Genomic DNA, 25,123 nt, shown 5'->3' on the forward strand with positions numbered 1-25,123 from the left:
TATTGCGATACGAGCATACTTGCTATATACCAAACAATGTCGCATTTTCAATTTTTGCTTTTGCTTTTTAGTGGGTAGGGCATTGCGAGGGTTTATGAACGGGTTGGTATGGGATTATGATGGAAGAATTTAATGAGGGTCAGATTTTCAACAAAGTTTAGAAGAGAATCCACCATGCATAGAATGGTATAGGGATATCTTCCGGGGATATGAGATGAGCGATGAGCTTTAAAGTAAATAAAAATGAATTGAAAACATTATGAGATATTTCATAGCAGATGCGAAGATGTTGATATCTACCTGTTGAATAGGATGAGTATGTGATTGTTGCGGTATTGTGGTGAAGACTTTTGTGTTTGATCATGGTGGCTTGAATTTATAGCGGCGGTTGGGTGTGCGTATTGTTATTGTTATTGCTGTTGGTGGTTATTTTGGAAATCTTTCTATCTAGATGGCATGTATGCCCTTGTTCCACGAAATCTTGTTGCGCAAGTTCTCGCGCGTGATGTGGATGGTGAGATTATGTTACTATACTCGGAGTCGAGCTTTGTTCTTGAGGAGAGTGGATCATCGTGAGGAGGGCTGTTTATGTGAGGTGGGTATGTATGTAGATACTGTCAGTTTGAGTTTGGGTGGGGGGCGGGGGGGTATGTATCTGGGTCTTGGTTTTGGAAGTGGTGATGGATGGATGGTGTGGAAGTATGGAAGGAAAGCTTTTTGGGATGCTGGTTTGGGATAGAGACGATGAAGTTTGTATTCACTTCCGAATTGTCGACTTGAGAAGGATAAGTGTGGGTGGTATAAAAACATCATTCTTGTACCGGAAAGGGGGTTCGAGGTGAGGGGAGGGGATTGTTCTTTTCGCGAAAGACTACTTACTTGTGGTTTGTGTTGCTGGCTGGGTTTTGTGCTCTGGTGGCTTGCTACTTTACTTGGTTCGTGGTGTTTGATTCTCTTCTCTTTTGATAGCGTGATAGCGTGATGTGGAGATGGGATGGGATTTGAATCTTGGATATGGGTTGGTTTGTTGTTGTTGTGAGTAGTTGGTGGTTGGACTTGTTGTGACTTTTTGTTGATGGTTATCATGTTTTTGAAATTTTCAGTTGTTTCATTGGTTACCGCCCCATTCTGTATTTTTATATTCGCTACAGGTAGGTTCGGGAACTAAACTCCTGTTTTCTAGTAGAGATGTGAGTTACAGATATCCCTATTATGGGATAAATGTACTTGTATTGTTATCGTTGTGTATATATCGTAGAAGGAATTTGTAGTTTATATATTCATTTCTTGAATCTTGAGTTTCTGTACCAGGAGAGGAGATTGAGCCGACTCGGGGTGATCAAGTTTAAATTGAGTATCTACTTAGAATAGGGTTGGAACTTGGAGATAGCTTGCTAGCTTTAGATTAATTGGTCTTACGGTATCGCTGATGGTAAACGGGTGATACCTACATAGATCTGGGTATAAAAAGTATCTTGTTTTGATTTTGAGATAGATGAAAAGGGTATTGGGTATCTCATAGAATACGCGAGCTTTCGCATGCAAGCGCCTGCGTCGTAATTAGCTGCGAGAATGGGCGGAAGTTGGGGGCTGAGGGAGAGTTGCTTTGATCGAAGTTTGTACGGGATCGATATGTAAGCTAGTAGAGAGATTTAACTTCTATTGTTACTAGTTTATACGCATAAAGCACTTCTCATTGTCGATAATTTCCTCGTATTTTCATTTCAAAGTCCATTTCACCTTTTTTGAAAAAATGCATATTTGGGCATGAGTCCACAGCTCAGTTTTCGCACTCGAGTTCTAGATTCGTGAGTTTATGTATCGCACACTACAAACCATAAATTCGTCCAATTCCAGCTCTGGGATAATTGTTGTATGTGAATTTCGGATTGAAAGGGGAGAATACATATCCATACAAAGGAAATAATTTTGGATCTTAGGAGACGGGTATATGTCTCCGAGACTGGGAGTATGGTATTCACTCCGGCATCGATTTTCAGATGGTGAATCGAGATTCAAGAGTTTGATAGCGTGTGTTGAGAAGACGGAGGTTGGAACGCTGTATAAAATTCGAATTTGAATGATGGGAGGAGGTATAGAGCTGCAGTAGGAAAAATTACTTGGTATACTTTTATGGGTGATTTCACTCTTCTGCTTTTAGGTGATCTTGTAGATTAAAGGAATGGAGGAGTCACTATTCTCTCAAAATTCGATAATCCTTATAGATTTCCAAATATTGCGTGGGAATTAGGAAATTCTGCTCTTACCTTTAGCTCTGTCAGTCAAGTTGTCACTAAATACCCTTCATTCTCAGGGCAATCTTGCTGTCAGCCAGGTTCATTCTACTATCGTTAATTTACGCCCAACTATAGATTTTCGGACTTGATAGCTTGTAGTTGATAGTATAAGAAGCGGTTCACCCTGGCCCATGATGAAGAGAGACTCAAGTAATGATTTGAGTCCTGAGCTGCCTTTGAGTGCAGGCTCACTTGCCTATGTTGAAGTGTTTCCGAGAGATCAGAGAAAGGAATTATTTATAGTAGACTTATCATTATTTAGAGATGAGAAATGTTTAGGTTTATCTGTATAGTAAATCGCATCCATGAGCTGCTTACACGTAGTTTATGCTCTCGCCTTTCGGTTCATCATACTACCTAGCTCATGGAGTTGTATCTTGAGATGTTAAAGAATCATGAAAGACCAAATGGAAAGATCAGATTGAAAAATTTATCAGTACTCCCTCTCCTCCAATTCAAATAGGGATGACGAGCGCGTTCTTTACTGCCATATTTGGTTACGTAGGCCTAAGAAGATTTATCTATGCGCGAGGTCTTGGAGTAATTGTTTATGAGACGGACTCCGGAAAAACTTAATGTTGTTGGATATGAGTATTGTTGATTTAAGGCTGATGTTGGAAAGGGATTGTTAATGTTTTTGTAAATGATCGGTTGTCGATGTCAGATGATATAGTCTCCTTAAATATTTCGGTTAATGACAACGATACTGTCAGTCAGTGCCTTCTTCGGTATCATATATTTACCGCTTTTATTTTTCTATTTTTAAGTCACGTACATGATGACTATCCCAATAGCTCGTTACCATTGAGAGCAGTTATACTTGGAACATCTTGTATCGTCGAGTTTAGGAGATTATATGAACCGAGAATTCATCGAAATGGAAGAAGCTATATCACTTATGAAGACTACGAGTAACTTAAATTCTGACTTCCTAGGTAGTTTAGAAAAAGTAAATCTGTTCCTATCATTCAATTGTTCCCCTATATTACGTGAGAGCTATCTAGAGCCTCTCTTTCCTCTCCTTTAGCGAAGGCGCTACATCTATAGTGTCTTTTTTAAGATATATATCAAGACTTACTTTACTCTATGACCCTACTGCCTTCTACTCTTTCATATTAAGTACTTTTTATATATAATACCGCTATTATAAGATAATAATTAAAAGTTTCCATGACGCTCAACACATATATCAATATTTATTCAAAAAGTCTCGAGAAGATTAGTTACTATCAATTCTTATTTGAGGATTGAATGATTCAAGATCTATCACCAATTTAATATAATATGGTATGCATGATTAGTATTGTAGAGGGATTGTTTATACGCAATTCGAATCTCCGGTTAAAACTATTTCGCTGATAACTCTAATTCGCACCAATTAATCTCGTAAACATATGAGTTGTCAACGTAACGCCACTAAAATCACAACATTGAACTGTCCCTATTGCTAATATTCTCATTGCAAAGTTTCCTGACTTTGTGTTGAGTTGTTTGTATACTTATAAAATTATGCTGTCGCTATTGATAATATGCGTAACTATTAAACTCGACTATATATAAGATTCTCAAAACTTTGAAAGCAATCTTCAGCATGACTGAACCTTTTGAAGATGGGATCGAAGCATGTGGCACTCTATGTGATAGATGCACTACCATCAAGCTTGATACATTATTTGGGAGATCTTGGAAGACTTTTGGTATGGAAAAATCGAATGAAGTAATTATAGAGTTAGAAGAGCCAAAAGAAAGCACATGGCTGTCATCTTGTTCATTCTGTCAGCTTCTCAAGGCAGTAGTAGACCCCAGGTATCACGAGGACGAAGATGACTGGCGCTCAGTTCATTCGCCATACTATATCATGTCGTTTAATCCAGGTGGGTTTGAGCTCGGAGTGTATCTACATGGTATGATTGGGGTTGGAAGTTTCATAGGACGGAACGTCTACTCACTGTACTCCGATAGATATTTGTGTTTTGTTGACCTTAGCGAGACTATCCGAGTCGTGGATCCAGGAACTATAGACTTTGCAATCTCGCGAAGCTGGATCGAATCATGCCGAGGCAAGCATCAACAAGAATGTTGTCTCACAAGACCCAGCACTGACAAAGTGTTATCATTGCACTCCAAGAGGGAGGTAACGTGCTCAGTGGATGCCCTCAATGCATTACTAGGAGTGTTCCGCTTCTTCAGACAACAGAAGAATGCAGTGCACCATTTTTGGGGTATCCCTGTAATTACACCTACCTGCAAGCACCGAAAGGATGATGCGAAAACGCATGAGACCTTTGGGCAAAGATTTGTGGTGTCTTTAAGTTGGGTGTCAAAATCTCCAGGAGCGCGACGTCCAGGCTTTCCAAGTTGGTCTTGGGCTGGATGAATCCTTTCAGTATCTCCAAAAATCTCAGTTGATTTCAACACAGAAAACTGGATTCCTTCTAAACTAGCAGTCAGTGTCTCTATTGGGCGCAAAGATGGTTCATTTGTAGGCTTTCAGGAGGCTTTCGATGAGTACATCAAGATAGATAATCTTGAAAGTCTTTCGCGTAGTATTCGTATTAAAGGCTGGACAATTGATCTTTTCGCAAAACTCCTCCCTCCCAGGGCCGATGAATATGGTGGTTTATTCAACTTCTATGCCTGGCCAGCATCAACCGACCAAGTTGATGCACAACTTGCCACGAAGGTTACTCTCACTAAGGCAATGAACTCTGAAGAAAAGTCTTTATGCCAAATAAGAACCCGGCGACTACTTGGTGTTATAATCGAAGCACTGAGGGGTCCGGACGACTCTATTTTTACGTTAGTGGTCGAAGAAATAGGCGAGGGTAAGTTTGGGCGGGTTGGTCATCTTAATACAGTAGGGAGTGAATATGATGATACAATGAAAGAGATATCAATCTCCTCCAATGACTGTGTTGAGATTGATTTGGGAGAGAAGTTACGAGGGGGTCAGAACACTTATTCAAAGCACGAGTTCGGGTTGAAGGAAATATGGTTACCAAACAGAATAATTCGAGATGTCCAGCTCATATAGTCAGTATGCGCAAAGTTCTCGCTCGATTCTTTTGGAAGAGACTTCTTAACAAACTAGGAGTACTCTTATCGTAGTGCTTTCTATATCACACCAACACTATACTCAGATCTGCCAAATTAAGTCCATGTCTCCTTCGCTTCAACGTTTTTTTGTTTTTATTCTCATTCTACATGTAGCATAGTTCTCTCATAGCGATAATTAATTCGGATGTTGGGTAGGATACCTTCCCACTTCTTCTTTATTTTGTTATTATGACTAACATGCTCGTTCTCGGTCCTCTAATTTCTTGTCTCTCATCTCTCGATTCAAACTAGCCACTTCTTTCGATGCAAACCAGCTAGCAAAACCGCAATACTATGTCCAATTTTCTTGAAGCTGTTAGTTTCTTCCATATTCAAGAAAACCAACTACGCTTACAAAAAAAGCGACGCGAGTCGGATATCAAATAACCAAAATCTATCATCAACAGATCTGTCATCAACCTCGTTGTCATCAAACCATCTGTCAATTTATATGAGAATCATATGATCGCATTTTGTGCTAATGCATAAAATGTCCTTGTAGCGTTGTTTCTGTGTACTTAATAATCATCAATTCAAATAATATTGATCATACCGATCGCAAGAAAACGGCACAATTACTCAATGTCGTTCATCTCTCAATCTCTCACTCGATTTAGACCCTCAAAGTTTTAAAAAGAGGTTCGAAGAGCATGAGCGAGCAAATTCAAATTCCGAATTCAAGCTTCTACTTGTTTCACTTTTGTTTGCAAATCTCAAAAGTATCATACTACCAGTACTGTGGTTGATCTCAAGTATTATTTATGTCAAAATTATTCAACGACATAGATATTCACTCCAGACCCCGTTCCACATCTCGGCAAGGAACTCCTTATATCTCTTATGATATCCGAGAAGGGAAAAGAATTAAATAAAGACAGCATCCTTCCTCATCGTCTCAAAAAACAAAAGTCTGCGTTCGCCGGGAATCGAACCCGGGGCCCATCGATGTTGTTTCGAACTTCTCTTATAAGGAGAAAGTTGATGGCAACGATGGATTTTACCACTAAACCACAAACGCTGGTGATTTATTGATGTAGACAGCGCTCGTATTTAAATATATATAGAGAACACAAATGGAATTCAAGGAATTAGTCTGGAAGTATTGGGGAAAAGAGAGAAGAAATTTTTCAAAAAAGTGGAGATGGTGGGGAAACACCCGAGACGAGTGCTCAAATTGAATTTCCTAGCCGAACCTTCCCCATCTATATGCATATGTGTAGCTAAACGTAATTAAATGAGAGACCTAAGCAAAATGTTCCCCGCGTCCAGCGCGGAAACTAAATCAATCAACGCAAATAAACTGACAGACTAACAAACCAAGAGCAAGCCCCTCAACTCCAACTCCAACTCCATTCTCACCGTTCCTTTCCCCCTTCCCCTTCCGTCGCATCCCAAAACCTCAAGCAAGCAAACAAGCAACCAATCACCATTCCAAAAATCTACGTACCAAAAAAGTTTCCATCAACTTTTCAACTTCCATAAAGACTATCAGGATCCGACGATTCGTGATGCCTCCTGGAACTACTTCCTTTTGCCGGATCTTCCTTTGTCCTAACAGGCAGCTTACCACGACGTCTCTCTTCGCTAGTTTCTCTTTTGCTACTTTCTCTTTTGCTGAAACCACGATCCTCAGTTCGGCTGCGTCCTTGTTGTGCCAAAGACTTTCGTGGCGAACTCTCCGTGTCTCCCATTGAGCTGTCGCCCGACAACGGTCTTGACATAGAAGAACTGTTGGTTGGTGCTTTTCCGGCTGATGACTTTTTGGTTGTTGTCGGTTCTGTTGCTTTAGAAGAACCTCCCCTCTTTGAAGTACCTTTCGGCTCAGGCACACTCTTAGGCTTGCCCTTCTCCCCAGATGATTTTTGATCTTCTGAACTAGACCATTTAAAAATATCATCCGAACCACTAGGATATCCACGACCTGCTCCATCACTACCGCTGGTGATCGACTCATTTCCACGCTTAGGCTCGTCGCTTGAATAATTAGGAGGAGCGGCAGGATCATATCTACCGCCGAAAGTTGCTTGAGGTCTTGTATCTCTTGACACCCGCTTGCCTAACTTAGGAGTCTGACCAGTTGGCCCAGGAGCCGAGAGAGGTTTATCGGAGAAAGGCGGGGCATTGGCATTGCGAGGTCCCTCAGCTGGTCCGGCAATTTGTCGATCTATATAGTCTTTTTTATGGTTTCCGTAGCTCGGTGGCCTGTCTGATGAATTCTGAGAGCCGACAGGCGGCTGGCGTTCGGTAAATACGCCAGGCTCATGAAAGCGTGCTGTTGCTTCTACTTCTTCTTGAGTTTGTCGCTCAATTTGTTCTGCAGTAAGAGTTTGTCCACTCGGGCTCTGCCTCCTTCGTCTCTCTCTAGATGCTGTACGAGGCTGTCCACCTGAGCCTCCTCCTGTTGATGTCCTTGATGATTCAGCACGACTTCCTGGTTGTCTAGCTTCTGCAGCTTCAAGCCGTCTATCTCTATCTCCTTCGCGCTGGGCCACTGCTCTCTGTTGCTCAATTCCAGCTGTAAGATTAGATGTTGTCGAGGCTTTTTTCACCTTCCGGCGGGAGCTGTCGACTTCATCTCGACCAAGCTTCCCATTAGCATCTAGACGATAGTAGTCTTCCTCTTTGCAATATTTATATTTTGTGACTTCTTTCCCATTCTAGTTGAGTGTCCCATCTATAGAACGTACAAGTTTTCCTTTGCTGTTCACTCTATATGTAGTGATCTCGTGACCATCTGCATCGTACTTGCCTTTGCCCTCTAGGTCTCTCTTTAACACCCTGGTTGTTTTATCCTTATTGTAAGTATGATGGGAAGGCATTTTGTTATCGATGGCTTCTCTGCACTTATTCTGAGGATAGAATTGTAAGGGAACGTTATTCTTATAAGATCGATTGATGAATTTGCTGATGATATATGTATTATATAGTTTGTTAGTACTTTGAGAGCTTTATATACCTACTGAGATGTTGGCAGATCCATAAATAGTGACATCTTTGGACTTCTTGAATTTCGCACTTGGCCACCATTTGACTGGCAATACGTCGATATTGCGGTCATTGCTATGATTGTGAGAAAAACTAATTATTGACCCAGTGTCATGAAGCTGGTCGGTGAACTCCCTACATATGACCAAAATTTGGCCGACATAGACCAAAGACCAGTGCTCGCAATGAGTGGGTCGGATGATACGATTGGATTTAGATTGCGCAATGGATATCTGTAGAGCAGATTATTAGCCTTGTAGATAATCTGCAGATTATCTGCTTACAAAGTAGATTTTTGAACAACCCAAAAAGGTTATTGGTAGGCGGTTCTAGAACTCATTGTTGATTAAGCTTAGATGTACAGAGATTTTTTAACCTAAATTCAATTCTATATTCGATTTGTACTAGAATTAATAAAGTATTATTGCAGACAACCTATAGAGTAAGTAGAATGTTTAACGAATTACTTGCAAAACAGACTACCTGTAAATCACCTACAAGTGTAGATTATTTCTGTGCAGCATAGTTGAATTGGTTAATTCGATCCAATCTTGGGTCCCATAGGTTGGGTCATAAGTGACCCAATAGTCTTTTCTGGACTGACCGTTTGTGTTGGGTTTAGCAAAAGTACGAAACCCACTTATTGCTCATTGCGAGCACTGATTAAAACTTCATCCAATGAAGGGAGAATGGCATGTCATATGGAGCTGTGATACATCTAGTTTCAAGAGGCCCATTATATGAGGCCATAAGAATAAAACTACTGTATGATTCAGAAAAAGGTCGCCTAGAATGATTCTGAGCAAATTTTTCTTTAAACCTGTAGATGAACAAATTACTTATATAAATCGATTCCAACATGCGGCAGATCAGATACGAATTTGTCTATATACACGATCTGCGATTAATCATACAATAAGTGTAAATGCTCTCAGTGGTCTATAACTTAGAACCTTTTGTGCCGAGGGTTGGTAGCTGGCATGAAAACTCTACCAACAAGCAGAGAACAAAAAGCTTAGGAAAAATAATATCATAACAAGAAATTTGTAGGAAAAATGTCAGATTTTCTAGAGCTGCATGAAAAACATCGAATAGGAAATTCCTAGGAACGCTAGTCCCAGAGAATGACCAATCTTCAGCGCGCGCGACTTTGTGGTTACACTAGTTACAGTTGGTGATGACGATTCTGAAAAGATTACTGCAGATGAAGAAATGCTACTAGCAGTACCAGTACTGGAAGCGGAATTTATAGTACTAGTTTGACTAGAAGAAATCGAGGTTGTAGATGTAGTCATTACCATCGTCGAGCTCAAAGTTGTACTCTCAACAGTCGAACCCGGACAATCATGAGCCATTTGAAAATTCTGAACTGCACATTCATCATCACAAGAGAATATTGAGACCAACGAAGTGAAACCGGTAGTATGGCAGTATGTACCATTCCTACAAAATCAGCTAGCGAAGTCGATTCGGGATGAAAATTGTACTTGCGCCCTCGTAGTACAATATCTCGCAAGTGTATGTTGAAATACTTGGGCAACAATCTCTACCGGTACGAGAGCTTCAGGAGAAGTCCCTCCTACATACTCTTGTGCAGCATCACCATCTGCAGTGCATGACTCTTGAATACCCTTGAGATATGTATCTACAGAGTCGAAGCAAGTTGTTGTACAAGTATTTTCATAATTTGTAGAGGTAGGTTTGAAAGTAGGTCGCTCAGAAGCAACAAATCCTAATAGTGTATCATCTCAATCGATACTAGCACTCTAGGCAGCTATAGAAATTTTAGAAGTGGTGTTTGCAAGACCTTTAGCAACGTAACCCCAATCTGGACCAGAAGTATTGAAATTGAAGGATGCGTTGACAATTTCAAAAAATGTTATAAGGAAGATAAAATTAGTGAGTGATGTTGTTGGTTATTGTGGGGTAAGAAAGCTTATATATTAAGGTTTTTAATTATAAACTTATAACTCGATAGAAATATAATCAAGACTAACAAATTCATAAAGAGCGAAAAAAGGAGCTGCAGAATGACAATCGACAGAAGTAGAAAAGAAGAACCAAATCGTTAATTAAAATTAAAGGAGAAGAAATATCAATTGAAGATATGTTATAAAGTCTTGGCATGCTGTGCCGCACAAAAATGATCCGGGCATGATGACTGCCTGTTAATCATTAGTACCAAAGTGTACAAGCGCATTAAAACTCCTGGAGTTGTTGAATTTGAGCCATAACAGATAGATTATTGATGGAAAGATGAAATCATTCATCTTTCGAGCGCAGTGAGCAGAAGGACGTTTGAGGGCTTGTCCCCATAATAATAAGACAGGTAAAAATGTGTTACGCTCCGCTGGCTCTCCGAGGGCCACTGCCGTGGAGGCAGACAAAATGAGATATGGCTAATATAACATGCCGAGAAACACAACCGATTCATTCATATAAATAAGATGAGAGAATCGCGTTACAAAGAGGAATCAAATCAGTTGAAACCTGATTATCCTCGAATAATTGCATATCCTAGCATCGAAACTGGTGATACCCATCTTCTACCACTTGTGTCCACACTGGTAGCTCGGAATCCAATTTAAAAAACCTCCAAAAAATCATCACTACCTAATTCCCACTCCTCCACGCCCTCGCTCTCCTCTAACAATATAAATTTCCATCCATATCTCAACAACGTCACCAACATACCCCATCTCATATCTAAAATCCCTACGAGAAGCGACCTCTCCCCCTCTAGACCGAACAACCCCCGCAGAACCCTTACGATAGGTCATATCTCCCCTATCCGAAGTATACCCAGCATACCCAAAGTATCCCTCAAATCTTCCACTTCTATTAACACGCTGAATAAAAACTTCAGCAACAGCAAAAGCATAACTCTTACCCGACACCTCTCTCATAACTTGAAGCTCATCTTTAACAGATGCTCATATTCAAACAAACGAGCGAGCAACTGACTTATCAAGAAATTCGACCACTCTCGAGAGATATGGATAGATCCTGTATCCTCGCCTTTTCTCTCATAAAAAATTAAGAGACAATTGTGAAACCCGGTCTTCCAACCCAATATCTATGTGCCCAAGAGCATGCTGCTATTTAACAAGTATGGTATTGACGACGGTATAACAATAAACATAGTCATCATGGCACGCTTGAATGTACCTATGAGGAGCTCAGAATCACAGAACTCTGTACTCTCTGCTTTATTGTCCCCCAAATCATTGTACTACCAATCCAGCGCACTACAGCCAGTTCCAAAACCACTGCCGTCAATTGACGAGTTCCCTTTCCTAAACACCTCCATTAAATAGTTTTGGCCTTGTGAACTATAGCTTTCCTTCTCAATCTCAATCTCCAGCTCCTCCGTTCCTGCCTTCGCTGTGCTACAAACTTTTTTCTATCCTCTTTCGAAACCCGCCAAATCCAAGCCCCCACCAGGTTTACAACCTCTATTGCCTTTTTCTGCCTCTTCTCCATTTCCTCATAGCCCATTTCAGTTTCCGCAAAGGGTCTCGCGAGTGAGGATTCCGATTTCATTTGAGATTCTTCGACTCGATAGGGCATCAATATTTCCAAGCGAGCGATCTTGGCACGGCAATAAGAGCATCCATTAGGAGGAGCTTCTTCTTCGCTTTTGGTCCATCGCATAATGCATGTTAAGCAGGTATGTTTATGACCGCAGGGTACAGTAGCCACGGGCGTATGATTAGGTTCGTAATAAACAACACATTTATCAGGCTTCTGTGGCAATGGTTATTCTGGTTAGCATCTACATTATGATTTGATTATGCATTTCAAGAAAAAATTGAAATTCGCAGATGATACTTACAGATAGCCGTGGTATTTCATCAAGTGGCGGTAGACTTTTCAATGGTGCTCCCCCTTCATCTTCTGGGTGCAGCAGTTTCGAGTAGTTCGGGGTTTGGTGGTCATGTTGACATATTGGGCAACATGAGGTAGCATAGCTTTCCAGACTTATCAGAGACAAATCAGTCATGCCGATTTTCAGACATGCTTGACCTAAAGAATCAGACTTCTCACGCAGTCTTTCGATCATTTCGAAGAAATATCTACTGGGTTGACCTTCAAATGCGGAACTGCGTTCAAACAATTGCATTTGCTATGACAAAGTATAAGGTTTCTTTTCCAGTGCTGTAAATTGGATGTCGCCACGCAGCGGGTAAGACTTCACTACTTACGCAAACGCCGCGAATACAGAAGCAGAACATTTCGCGCACGGTTTCAACCAGCGCAGGATCTGGAAACCAAATTGATACACCCAAGACCGAGGTGCACCGAGATAGCAAGCGTTCAATGTCTTCACGCTGGGACTTCAAAATGCTTTACAACAACACATTGAGTTCTGTAACATGTCTTAGCTTTCTAAGCTCGTGTGCATATACATAGGGAGTCCCTGAGGGTCTAAAGAGCGACTTGGATATCTTCTTTCAAAGATGTGTTAGCAGAAGAAACTTGTTAGTCGCAACATCATCGTATCATGAATTAGACTTACTAGATAAGGCCTCGCATCCAGTTCTTTAGATTGGTAGAAGAATAGAAGTTCAGATGATAATCTGAGAAAGGGAGTAAGGGTGATCGGTTTCGACTGTGAATTCGAGATGGAATAATTTGTCTTGAAGGCAGGGAGTTCGAACGGGGTATCGACGAATGCGGTAGCCATCATAAAGTAAATGAAGGGTATTACAAAGAATAATGGGAGAAACAAATGTTATACTTTGTTAAAGTAAAGTATGAAGAGCGACTTTATCAAGAGGGCAATAAAACAACATGGGGAAGAAACAGATTCCGAAAAATCAGTGTGGGTGATGATGAACGACGTTTGATGGTCTAGAGTGACGACTCCCACTAACCTCGACCTTAAATGGATCTAGAAAATTCTGAAATCTGTCATTACCTAGGTAGGTAGGCTCACCAAGAAATAACTCAAAATAAACTAAACATAAACCGACCAATTCGATTGGGTAGAATAGAGATGTCAGAAGCAGTAGGTATATGGATATGATTTTGTTGGAGCAAAGCAGAACGAGGGCTTCTATATCAAAGGAGAATTGCAAGATGAATGCACAACAATTACTTGCAAAGTCAAGTAGTGTGATGCGAGTAATGGTTAAGTAACTTGCTTCGTATCTTTCTTTAAATTGAAGCTATCAAAGTGAGAAAGCACTTTGACCGGTCGAATTCTTCGGGAGCTTTCCTCGATTTCTCAGTTCGTGTGGAAGTATGGATATGGATACCACATAACCTTGCGGTAAGTAGGCATGCATCCCTACGGCTTTCATCTCTCAAAATTCTCCCTCGCGGTCTATGAAGTATAGAATGTTTGCAATGACAAATATTCGAGGGCTAATAGCTAACATCAAATAGCTTTAAAGAGTCACTACCAGTTAAATGAAATCCATAATCCGATAAACTCGCGAGAAGTAATACACATGGAAAGTCTATATGGTTAATACCTCAAAGTATTGTCTACAAACCTTGAGACTTACGAAAGAAAAGGAACCCTCATAAAAGTTTATTGAAGTAATCAAAACAGAGAACTTCACCAGCTCTTCTACTTTGCCCGAGAAGATACCCACCAGGAAAGCATAACGATACCTAATCAAAGCCTACCGCCATGACTCCAAAAAGACAAACGTTCCAGCAATATCCCTTGTATATTCATGGCAGAGATTCGAAATCCACAACAGATAATGGAGTATAGATAGCAGTTGGAGTTTGCAAATTCGAGGACAAGTAGGGAAAGTCCACTACGAGGTATTGGCAGTTGACATTGCAATTATTGCTGATGACGCATCACAAAGGCCAGTTTTGGAGGAGATGATCGATAAATCGCCTTTAAATGTTCGAATGTATATGCCGATACCTCACTTCGAACCCATCTCGAGATTTCCCTCATATTTACCAGTACCACTGAACAGGACGCCATCTGCGGCCACTTTTCGCGCATAACCAAATCCTAGGAAGACCACAGAGATGAGGAGCTGGTTGAATATTTTCTTCTGGCAGAAGAACAGGTCATCGTGAAGGATAAATAGTTGAAGGCACTCGAGTTCATATATGTTTGGGGATATTCGGGCTCTTGAGCGATTTCAATCTCGACGATCTCGACGTGTAAAGCTTGCTTGAGGTCGAACAAAGCTGAATGCTAATAACCAAATTAGTGTCTTCAACTCTTGCCTACCTACCTATGCACCCATTGAACAGAGAATGTCCTTAACAATCACAATAATGCTGGCCGATCATAGAATATTAGAGTTAGTGGGTCAAATGGATGGATGATAGGGCTCTCTGTCCAGCTTCTCATTCCTCAACTTCATAGATTCATAAGGTAGAGAGATAATGGCTCAAACACAAAATTATCGTAACCATTTGTGGTGGCCAAACGTGTATATGTATATGTTCCAGGTATCGGTATGGAAGTTGATCACAGTGACATGACTTGGTGGTTTCGTGTTCACATAATGTCGTTGTCCTTTTCTTGTTGTCGTTGTCTATCTTTTCGCCTAAAGATTCTCTAAGTTCTCGATTGGTGTGTCGCGGCTATTGCTGCCTTTTCCTCTCTGCTTGTATAAGAATGGTGATGAGTTATTGGACCACCATATCATCCGAGCCATCCACCCCATTACTTTCATCCCTACCTTCCCTCAAGCATCCCTACTATCGACCAATTCTAGCCCACCGATTGTATGACCATTGATGACAACCATGGCAGCCATGACAATTGTGACAACCTTACCAAGTCCATGGACAAATGAGATCTTGGAGGAGCCTCATGCTTCTTCAAATGTTGCATATGCAAGTATCACATATCGTGTGACTCGACGATTTACATTTGCTCTGTTGTCAATTCTTTTTCTAGAACACGGATTCCATATATATTACCTACATACATATCTAGTACGTACCATATCCCATACAAATAAGAAGAAGATTCTCGGATTCGGTATCCTTCGGCTGAAATGTGTTGTTCTTCTACCACTGCCTTACATTGATCCATACTTCTTATTAACCTTACCACACCAAAAGAACATTTCATTCGACGTATACTTTGTGCGAAAGGGATGAAGAAGAATTGTTAAGAGATATATATCAAGATACTCTAGAAATCTAGGAATTAATTATCACGCCATATGTTCGATTCAAATCCAGATCCAAAGTACCCAATACCAAGTGAATCATTATTTTACGGGAAAAGCCTTGTTGTAACAACTTTTGGTCTCCAGTTCTTCAATTCAATATCTACGAAAGTTACATCGATTTGATAGATATCCAGCCTCACTATATTTCCTTCTTTACACCGACTTCACTACATTCAATTCAATCTTACCCACCCCCCGAGGTCCTTCTTGATTGATATACATATCGTCTCTTGTCAATCTGTCCTTGATTCTTATATATTGAAACCCCCCCAAACCACGCCTAACATAAAACAGTGTTCGATCATCGATTATCGAATTTAGAATTGAATATTCAAAACATTTGATTGTCGACCTCACATAAACATTCGAAGCACCTGAGTGTCGAACTGAACTTGCTTTTTCTTCAATTTAATTACTATTCCGAATCAGGGGCAAACTTTGACCTTTCAAGCCAAACATACCCTACTCACCTGACATCTAAATCATCGTCCCTCAACCTTCAGCCAGAGCGATCCGAATCGGACTATGGGCATAAAAAGCAATACGGCAAACCACTGAAAATAGAACCGTACTTTAAACACTCTGACTTTGATATCGAGGATTAATTTAACATACCCATCAAATCAAGTCTTGATGCAGTATTCTACTGCCTTGTGTCAATATCCTTTCATCAACACGTTCACAAAACCTCCTTGAACCATGGATATCAATCACCTTCCACCAGAACTAATTCAATGTATTGGCGACCACCTTCGACGAGCTCCACTAAACGCCTTGATCCAGACCTCCAAACGCCATGCGAAAATCCTAACGTTCCTTCTCTATCAAAAAGCTTTCCGTCGTCACTTTCGTCCAGCTATAGATAATGAACCGGAACCGAGAGCAAGGTCAATATGGGTCTACAGTCGAGGTCGCAGTTATGTTTCTCAACGACGTCTATGGGCTTGTGCCCCTCACTGGGAATCCGAATATGTGATGAAATATTTCAACAATCGATCGCTGGGATGGGCACAAACTCGTTTTGGAGGAAGAGAAAGAAATGGTGCTACTTGGTTACATCTCTTAGCTGCAGCTGGTCATGAAAGACTTTTGAAGATGTTCATTGCCAAAGGTCTTGATATCAATGCACGTGACTGGGCAGGGAATACAGTTTTACATTCTGCTGTCGCGGCTGAACAACATGGATTGATTGATTTTTTACTCCAAAGTGGTGCGGATGTTTTGGCCATCAACTCTTTAAATCAATCAGTGTTGGTTTATGCATTGATTAGGTATAAGATAGGGGCCTTGATACCGATCATTGATGCTGTAAAAGCACAAGGTGGAGATCTTAACTACAATGCCGATGGAACAGGACACCCGCCAATATTTCTAGCTACAAGAATAAATGAAGCACTGCCAGTCGTTAAACACTTCTTAGAAAATGGAGTCAACGTTTTTCAAATACTATCAACGGGTACGGGTAATAATGATACTCTCCTTCACTGGGCTTCCCGTTTCGGACATCATGAAATAGGAAACTTCCTCGTGTCTCAAATGACTAGTCGTCCAGGATTTATCTCATTACTCAACGATCGACACATGGCCCCTCTCCATTTCGCAATATGTCATAAGTCATTGTCTCTCTCCAAAACTCTAATAGCAGCCGGAGCAAACCTCGACGACGGAGATCAAATCGGTTCCACTCCTCTCGATCTAGCCATTGACCATCGTCGATCCGGTCTCTTCCAAGAAATCTATCTCAAATGCAATTACAAAGATACTGCCTTCCAAAAATTCAAACAAGTCCTCTCCGATAGCATCAAAGACGAGAATCCCCTCGCAATCCGACACCTCCTCGACCTCCAAGGCCCCTGCTCCATCCAATTCACCCTCCCCACCCTCCACCACCTCATCGAAAACCACCGCAACACCATCTCCGGCTGTCAAATCATCGAGCTAATCGGGGACGCCATGCCCCCCACAAATTTCCACACACGCTCTCAACCCCTCGGCGAAACTCCCCTGCACCTCGCCCTCCGTAAATCCCTCCACGACATCCCCATCCACAGCGACCGTCTCATCACCTACCTCCTCCTCAAAACCCGCAACCTCACCCTCCTCACCCGCGAGGGAAACTCCATCCTCCACCACGCCGCCCTCTTCTCCACCCCCAAAACCATCTCGCAAATCCTCGCCCACAAAAACACCTCGCACGAACTCTTCTTCCTCGAAAACAAAGCCGGCAAGACCGCGCTCCAGGAAGCCGCTCGCAGAACAGGCAATCATCGAAAAATCACAGACGCCCTCTTCCACGCCCGCACAAAATTCGATCGTCTCCGCAAGCGCGAACGGAACATCGCGAATAGTCCGCGCAAGATCGGGAAACCGGCGGTGCCGGATCCGCCGGTGAGGAGAGAAGAGAGTCCGCAGATGTTGAAGAAGAAAGAGAAAGAGGAGAGGGAGAAGGAGAGGAGGGGAAGTAATGCGGAAAGTGAAATGGGGAGGAGAGATTCGGATATGGATAAAGGGGAGAGAAGGAGGACGACGGAATACTCTGACGATTGATGTCTTTCTTTTTGCATCTTTACAAAGGCTGGTTATGGAAAAAGGATAGATATATATGAGATTGGAATGGGAATAGGAATGGGAATGGGAATGGGGGCTGGCATCCGGGTGGATGATGGGAGATTTACTCCCTACCTAGCATGTATTATCAATGAAAGAATGAGAGAAATGAAAATATCAATCATCGATGACTCCAGTCTTCTCTCCCTCTTCTCTTCTCTTCTCTTTTCTTCGGTAGCAATGTAGCATGAAAGAACCTCATAAACTCATAAACTCATAAACTCATGAAAGTAGTATATATAAATAAATACATTGATTGTATTTCATTCTTTCCAATACTTTACTTACCTACTTACAATACTCACAGGGGGAGGGGGGGGAGAATATCAATGCCAGCAGCCTCATCTCATACATTCAAAAATCTCCCTCTCTCACTTCACCTCCGACACTCCCACACTCACTCCAAACATCAACCCCGTCAAAAGAAAAGGACTCATATACATTACTTCATATACACTACTAATTACAATACTTCATATTCATATTCATATACAACACTAATTAAAATACTTATTTATTAAACTCAAATTACAACTCACATTACAACATAAATTATGATACTATCCCTCCATCCATCCACCCATTCCACCTCACCTCACCTCACCTAAACCTTCCCCCAAAATAACAAAATCCATATCTTACTGATTAAAAGTTATGCCATGCCATGCCATTCCACCATGCCCAAACCCATTCGCCCATTCATGCATCCATGCATCCGTCCATTTTAGACCTCTTCTTCCACTCCACCTACCCACCTACCCACATAACTACCTAGCTAATACAACATTTCCTCCTCCTATTGGACTCCATTTCCATATCCTAATTAATTCCATTTTTTCAACTATGATTCATCTATGTAGGTGACTATCAATATAGATGTAGATATGAATATTAATATCCATTCATCAATACTCCCCCCATCCGTCCTCAAGGGACAAAATCCTAATCAAATGTATTTCCCTGCTATGCAGTTCTGTCCATCCATCCCCAACCCCCAACCCCCAAATTCCAAATACGTTTGATCCCATCCCATCCCATTCAATCCATACCAGACGCCTTGGAAAAGCATGTATGTACACTATCATACAACCGCCACTCCTTGACTTCTTTCCTCTCCCCAGTTCCCCCCTCCCTACCAAGAAACCGGTGTTTCCCTCGCCCTCGAATCAAAATCTCCCTTCTTCACCCCCCTAGTTCCACACCTCAACATTGCCCACCTCCTCTCAAGGTTAAACCACATTTCCATAACCATCACCCTCTTCTCATCCGGCACCACTTGCTTTTCCGATGCTTCCCCCTTAACATATGGATCCAACCCCTCTTCCTCCACATTCATAATCCAATTTCCCACTCCCGCACACAGTCTCGAATCCCACATTCCTTCTCTCCTATGACTCGATGTCAAAAGACTGATCGCTTCTCTCCTCAATCTTCTATCTCTCGATTTCGTCGCCACAACGAATAATGGCGGAATGATACCAAGATCAAGTGCGAAAGAGGGTTTAATATGCGAATAAGTCTCATGCGAATGTTTTCCATCGGGACCAGGACTTGGAGAAGAACTCGTAACCTTAACTCCAAATGGCGTTCGCATTCCCCTTTTGATTCCCGGGCCAGAAGTAACATGCTTACAACCTGCTCCACATCGCGCTTGTGCCAATGCTAATTCTTCATCTACGATCAATTCCTTAGCCAATTCGTTGATCTCGGTGAATATAGGAAGAAATTGATCAAAATCCATTTCGTTGGCGGAAAATGCGGTAAAGACCAGAATTCGTGTCATGATACATGTCATTTGAAGAACAATGATACCCGCTCTTTCAATATTCGAAGTACCAGGCGCACGGCGTTTAGCAAGAAGAGGAGCGAATGTCGTTTGCCATTGTTCGAGAGAACGACCGAAGCCGTATCCGTTGGATTTTATCGAGGCAGGAAGAATGTTATTGGATACCGTGTAGAAACCTACTAGTTCCTCATTATATCTCATAATTCTTTCACATAAAGCATCGAGTACCAATCTTGCCTCGTGAATGTTTGGAAAGCTTTCGGGAATGGGGGCTTCGATTGAGGCGGTTGTGCCAGTTGAGCTATCGGATGGACTGGGTGGATTTGCCAAATTAGGATCTCGAGAAACGTGATATCTCCAATCGAGATTCGTTGGAGAGCTACTTGTCGAAGGAGAGGGCGGTCCGGATTGTGATGCTACGGGATTAGCGATACTTGGATTGGTAGAAAGACGGATAACCCATGGAGCTGGAAAATGAAACGCCATATCATATGATTTGGCTTGAATAGCCATGCGTGTAAACATTTGTCCCAACTCTTCTTCCACAATATCATCTTCGCGCTGAATATACGGTTTCTTTCTTTCCCTGCGTTGTTTTTCCATCACTCCTAACCCTACTTGTACTTGTTTAATAGCAGCCTTGTGATCCCCCACAAACGATTGAAAACAAGTGAATAACACACTGGAAATTAAAATCGTTCGTTGAGATCTGACCTCATTGTTCGAGATACTCTGGCGCATGCGCGTAACTGCTTTTCCATACTGTTCCCAAGCGAAACTCCAATGAGTAGGTGCGGAATCGCTGCTCGAAGTACCTTGATTAGAAGGGGTAGGAGAACTCGGGGGTGATTCAGCGACTTTTTCTAATGTTTTGTAGAGAGCTCCAAGAGCTACAACGGCATGACGTATGGATGCTTCAGAATGCGACTCTTGAAGAACACTGCGCGTCCAGAATTCCGAATCGAAGAATCCAGATAATTCGCTGGCGGTATGAGTGCGGAAGACTTGGAAATATTGACCTTCCTTTGCGTCGAATGGAAGACCGAGAGTGGGTGGTCGAAATATCTCGGAATCAATTTCGATAGAATTGATGGTTGATGGTGTGTGGATTGATGGCGTGGTAGGTGAGAATGGACTGATAGATCTTGATTTATTGATAATACGTGATGTTTTCCTAGGAATGAGTGCCGTTGAACCAGGTAAAGCCGTTGTTATGGTGTTGTGGGATGGTATTGGATGCGATTCCAACCCAGCATTACTCGGTCGAGGAGCAATTGGTAGAGTATTATTGGCATGCCTATTTCTCGGATTGTACGCTGGGTAGCCATCGCATCGTCTCCCCGATCTAACACATTTTGTACATTCAGGTCTCGTTTCATCGCACTTCACTCTTCGATTCCTATTAAATGGAGAAAGTTCCGTGAATTAGCCAAAGGTTGAGTGTCTTGCTACCACCATCATCACATAGCGTAGGGCGCGGGGAAATTGAGCACGGAACCCCAGAAGTGCTAAAATAGTATGGAAAAAGGAAAGAAACCCCCAAGGAACTTACTTGCAATTATTACATCCTGTCTTTACTTTTGGGCGACTTGCACGACGCTGCCTCACTTTATTTCCAGTCTCTGTCGCATCTGCCATGACTGTTTTGATTGAAGGTTTGTCTGCATTTCTTTGGGGAATATTTTTCTAAGAATACCTTATCCCCCTTGCGATTCCGAGCAGCGCCGCAATGCAACAGGACGGAATTTGTCCAGGATTAATTCGGAGGTTTATTCGTCTTATGGTCAAATAATAAAGTCAAAGATGGGCGGTTAAGGAGAGGGAGAGAGAGAGAGAGAGAGTATGTGTGTGAGAATTGCAGAAGGATAAATGAATAATATTAAGATCGGCTCAGATCAGAAAGATCAGAGCAGAGCAATTCAACGTTCAAATCCAGATTGATTAAAGATTGTCAAAGATGGTCAAAGATGGTCAAAGATATCTCCAATGATTGAGATGAAATGAATGAATAGGCAGAATTTATAACACAAGAAAACGCAACACGAGGTTGTACGGTTTCGGTGAGTTGGTCATGAATTATATTAAGTAGATGGGTAGTTATTGTTTAAGACTTTGAGACTTTGCGACTTTGAGACCTTGAGACCTTGAGATGCAGATTGGATGTACCTATGTATTAGATAGATGAGTGCAGTTTACTCAGGCGCTGAAGAATGTGTGAGAATGTGAGATGAAGGGGGAAATCATTCACCCGAGAATCTCGAGATTTCTCCAGATTCGTCGATGATAATGATAATCCCCTTTTTTGGCGTATGGTATGACGAGTTGATGAGACTACCAAATTATTTCAAGGAAGGGAGCCAAAAAATACTCAACAGAATGTAAGAAATGCGACCGACTGCACTGTAATGAAATTCAAGAATAGAATGGAAGGAATGGAAGGAAGGATCGAGGTGTGGTGGGTTGAGGGAAGTTACTGGGTATCTAGAGGAAATATGCAGCTATACATGCAGCTATACCGATAAATCATTAGAACCTCGGCACCTTTCTCCTCGGAACCAATCACATCATTCGATTGTGTGCTCACTCAGGAGACTAGGAAACCTTTGCTGCAGCATTGTAGTCTGTGGTCTGTGGTCTGTAGGTACGTACTCCTGCTTTTTCCATTCTTTCGATTCTTCATAATCTCCATTTTAATTCTATGCCTCTCCTCTCCTGCCTTCCTCCCTCCTCTTATTGTCTCTCCTCTCCTTGATCATCGATACTTCATACTATTAGTCCAGGTGAAAAAGAGGAATGGCGAGACGATAGCTATGTCCTTGTGTATCCTAAACCTTACGACTCCCAGCCTGAACCTTGTGGAGATCTTCTTACAAGCACCAATTGCTACAATCCGTTGATCTGTGTTGCAGCCAATGAAAGTGCTGGTTGGGCAATACACGGTTGGCCTCTTCCATCGTAGCTCAAGCACGAGTCCAATGATCCTTACACACGATTCATGAGGATTTGTCTTGAATCTCGATACATATCGTGATACACAACTTGAAGAGAAGAAAAGATCAGGCAGTATCTGGGATATCTCCGTCGACGATATTTCTCTCTCTTTTCGGCGTGGAAGATACCCTCATTCATAGGTTAACGAAATATCGCTCGCTCACTCCCGGCATCACAAAACTACCGTAAGCACCACATCACCTTACTTGACCTACTTATAACCTACTACTCTATCTGAAAAGAGGCTAGAAAACTCGGGAGGAGAATGCCGTAAGCTGTGATTGTGGAAAAGAATCGGCATGACGGGTTATTTAATCTTTCACAGGGCTGAAAGAATGTGCTGATGCTGATGGCCTGAACGATTAGGGCTGACTGTCAGCATGCATATCGAAGGAGACGAATCATGAGATGAGAACCGTTTACATGTAGATTGGAGGTAAATTTGATGCGAGATGTACTTGTATGAGTCGTACGGAATGAAATGAAGGGGGAAGGATATGGGAAAAGATTGGAGAAATGCCTAGTAACTCAAACGTTGCTCCCGAATATGTAACGTTATGAAAAGCGTAGAGAAAGCCTAAAGACTAAAAACATCTATTTTTCTACCCCTATAATCAAAGTAGCGGAAAAGCTCCCTAGGTTGAATTTTCTTCGGCACGATGCCCATGCTACGACAAAATCACACGTTGTAGATAAAGATTTTGTTCAATACAAAAGCGTCCATTGACACTTCCCACCATTGCGCAGGCCACGAAGTGATACAACAGACCGAGAATGAGTAAGATAAGATCTGACGTTGCACCAGTTAAACACAAACACCGAGGTGGTACAATCTACAATATAAAGTAAAACCCCTCGGATTCTAGACCTGATGTCGATTCATTCGCCAGTTAGTTGCGAAAAGCTTCATGAATCGTCCAAAAAGCAAGTCGCGACGAGATTGTCTCATTAACTATACCGCTCTTCGGCAAGAAAACGGCCATTTCATGTAGCAACAATTTCGAATAGCGATCATTACATTCCGACTCTCGAGATGCATTTGTGGCGACGAATAGAGAGTTTATAAGGTAGAGGGGTTGGGACTCATTGGTTGTGTTGCTTATTGTTTCGACGTCAAGAGCTGTAGCTACCACGAAGAATCATCGAATCGCATCTTCCGTTCCCCAGGTGTGTTTTTAGTGTGTCGATGTCTTTTCTCTCTACTTGACTTGTGGAGATATGGGTTAGTTATGGACCCTCCCGTCCGTCCCGTGCCTCCAAAATTGAAGTGCCGCCCGTATTCTGATTTATTTGTTTTGCGAGATTGTTTTGAAAGTGTGAGGGGAAGTTCGAAAAATGTACCTAGGCTGAGAACGGAAAACTGGGACTCTAGAACAGGATACGCTCTTTTCAATATTTGATAGCAATTCGGGAACTCAATTCTTCTGTTACAGAAATCGAGCGTGCGTACCTATAAGCCCTCATATAATATACTTTCTATTCCATTTATATCTCATCATACTAGGTAAGTGATATCATTAGAAATCCGTTTGACGATATAAATGTTTTCGATGTATGAATCTACATGTGTGATTGAGCATATCGCTTTTTTTCGCCCACATGGAACTAGCTTATCAACCTGCCTTCATACGAATCGGAGGGGCCGGAGAACATGAAAACAAGCATTACTCTTCTGCTGCAAAGGAGAATATAGAAGAGGCTTTCGATCAATATACACCCCTTCCCGCCTATTCGGTGGAAGAAAACTCCAAGTTTTATAGTCAATGTGTCCCACCTTCTAAATCCGTTCTCTTGTATCGATAGTAACAGTGATAGTGATAGTGATTTATGGAACAATAAGCCGCAAAGGCTTGCAACTGTAAGCGTTGTCAAGGACTCTAAAGACTAGAAATCAGCTGTTCTTCACTACTCGTTCAATGACTTCTAACTAGTCACCCTGACATTATGACATGCATTAGATTGTGCCGTAGCGTGCTATCGTACATCTATCAGTTTGTTAAACTACCCCAAAACCCCCAACTGAAGATGCGATTTGTCGACGACAGTTACACAATACATGGGTTCACATTGTTCTAACCATCGACTAATTTTCGGACGTCAATGTTGACGTGGACACATTAGCATCTCGACGTGTGTTCCTCGCAAGCCTCATCTCATCTCGATCTTTGTTGTTGATCCCACTCAGGCTATTTTCA

At 41.8% G+C, this 25,123-nt stretch overlaps 5 protein-coding genes across 5 annotated transcripts; 2 read left to right on the plus strand and 3 right to left on the minus strand.

Moving 5' to 3' along the window:
* Nucleotides 1–6,862: 6,862 nt before the first annotated feature.
* On the minus strand, nt 6,863–8,212 carry Bfra_001632 (uncharacterized protein; the record flags this gene model as incomplete). Its single annotated transcript, XM_037332058.1, has 2 exons — nt 6,863–8,050; nt 8,081–8,212. 2 exons carry the CDS (start codon nt 8,210–8,212, stop codon nt 6,863–6,865), a joined length of 1,320 nt encoding a protein of 439 aa, XP_037196212.1.
* A 1,617-nt stretch (nt 8,213–9,829) lies between these two features.
* On the minus strand, nt 9,830–11,259 carry Bfra_001634 (uncharacterized protein; the record flags this gene model as incomplete). Its single annotated transcript, XM_037332059.1, has 2 exons — nt 9,830–10,110; nt 11,190–11,259. The coding sequence occupies 2 exons, from the start codon at nt 11,257–11,259 to the stop codon at nt 9,830–9,832; spliced, it is 351 nt and encodes a 116-aa protein (XP_037196213.1).
* A 2,307-nt stretch (nt 11,260–13,566) lies between these two features.
* Nucleotides 13,567–13,855, plus strand: Bfra_001636 (uncharacterized protein; the record flags this gene model as incomplete). Its single annotated transcript, XM_037332060.1, has 2 exons — nt 13,567–13,657; nt 13,770–13,855. Coding segments are annotated over 2 exons (177 nt in total), but the record flags the coding sequence as incomplete, so codon positions are not given.
* A 2,388-nt stretch (nt 13,856–16,243) lies between these two features.
* On the plus strand, nt 16,244–18,091 carry Bfra_001637 (putative ankyrin repeat domain protein; the record flags this gene model as incomplete). Its single annotated transcript, XM_037332061.1, has 1 exon — nt 16,244–18,091. One exon carries the CDS (start codon nt 16,244–16,246, stop codon nt 18,089–18,091), a length of 1,848 nt encoding a protein of 615 aa, XP_037196215.1.
* Nucleotides 18,092–19,283: 1,192 nt separating this feature from the next.
* On the minus strand, nt 19,284–21,575 carry Bfra_001638 (putative c6 zinc finger domain protein; the record flags this gene model as incomplete). Its single annotated transcript, XM_037332062.1, has 2 exons — nt 19,284–21,336; nt 21,490–21,575. The coding sequence occupies 2 exons, from the start codon at nt 21,573–21,575 to the stop codon at nt 19,284–19,286; spliced, it is 2,139 nt and encodes a 712-aa protein (XP_037196216.1).
* Between the last annotated feature and the right edge of the window lie 3,548 nt (nt 21,576–25,123).

Source organism: Botrytis fragariae, assembly GCF_013461495.1.
Source record: "Botrytis fragariae strain BVB16 chromosome Unknown tig00000006, whole genome shotgun sequence".
In the NCBI taxonomy this organism is placed as follows: domain Eukaryota; kingdom Fungi; phylum Ascomycota; class Leotiomycetes; order Helotiales; family Sclerotiniaceae; genus Botrytis; species Botrytis fragariae.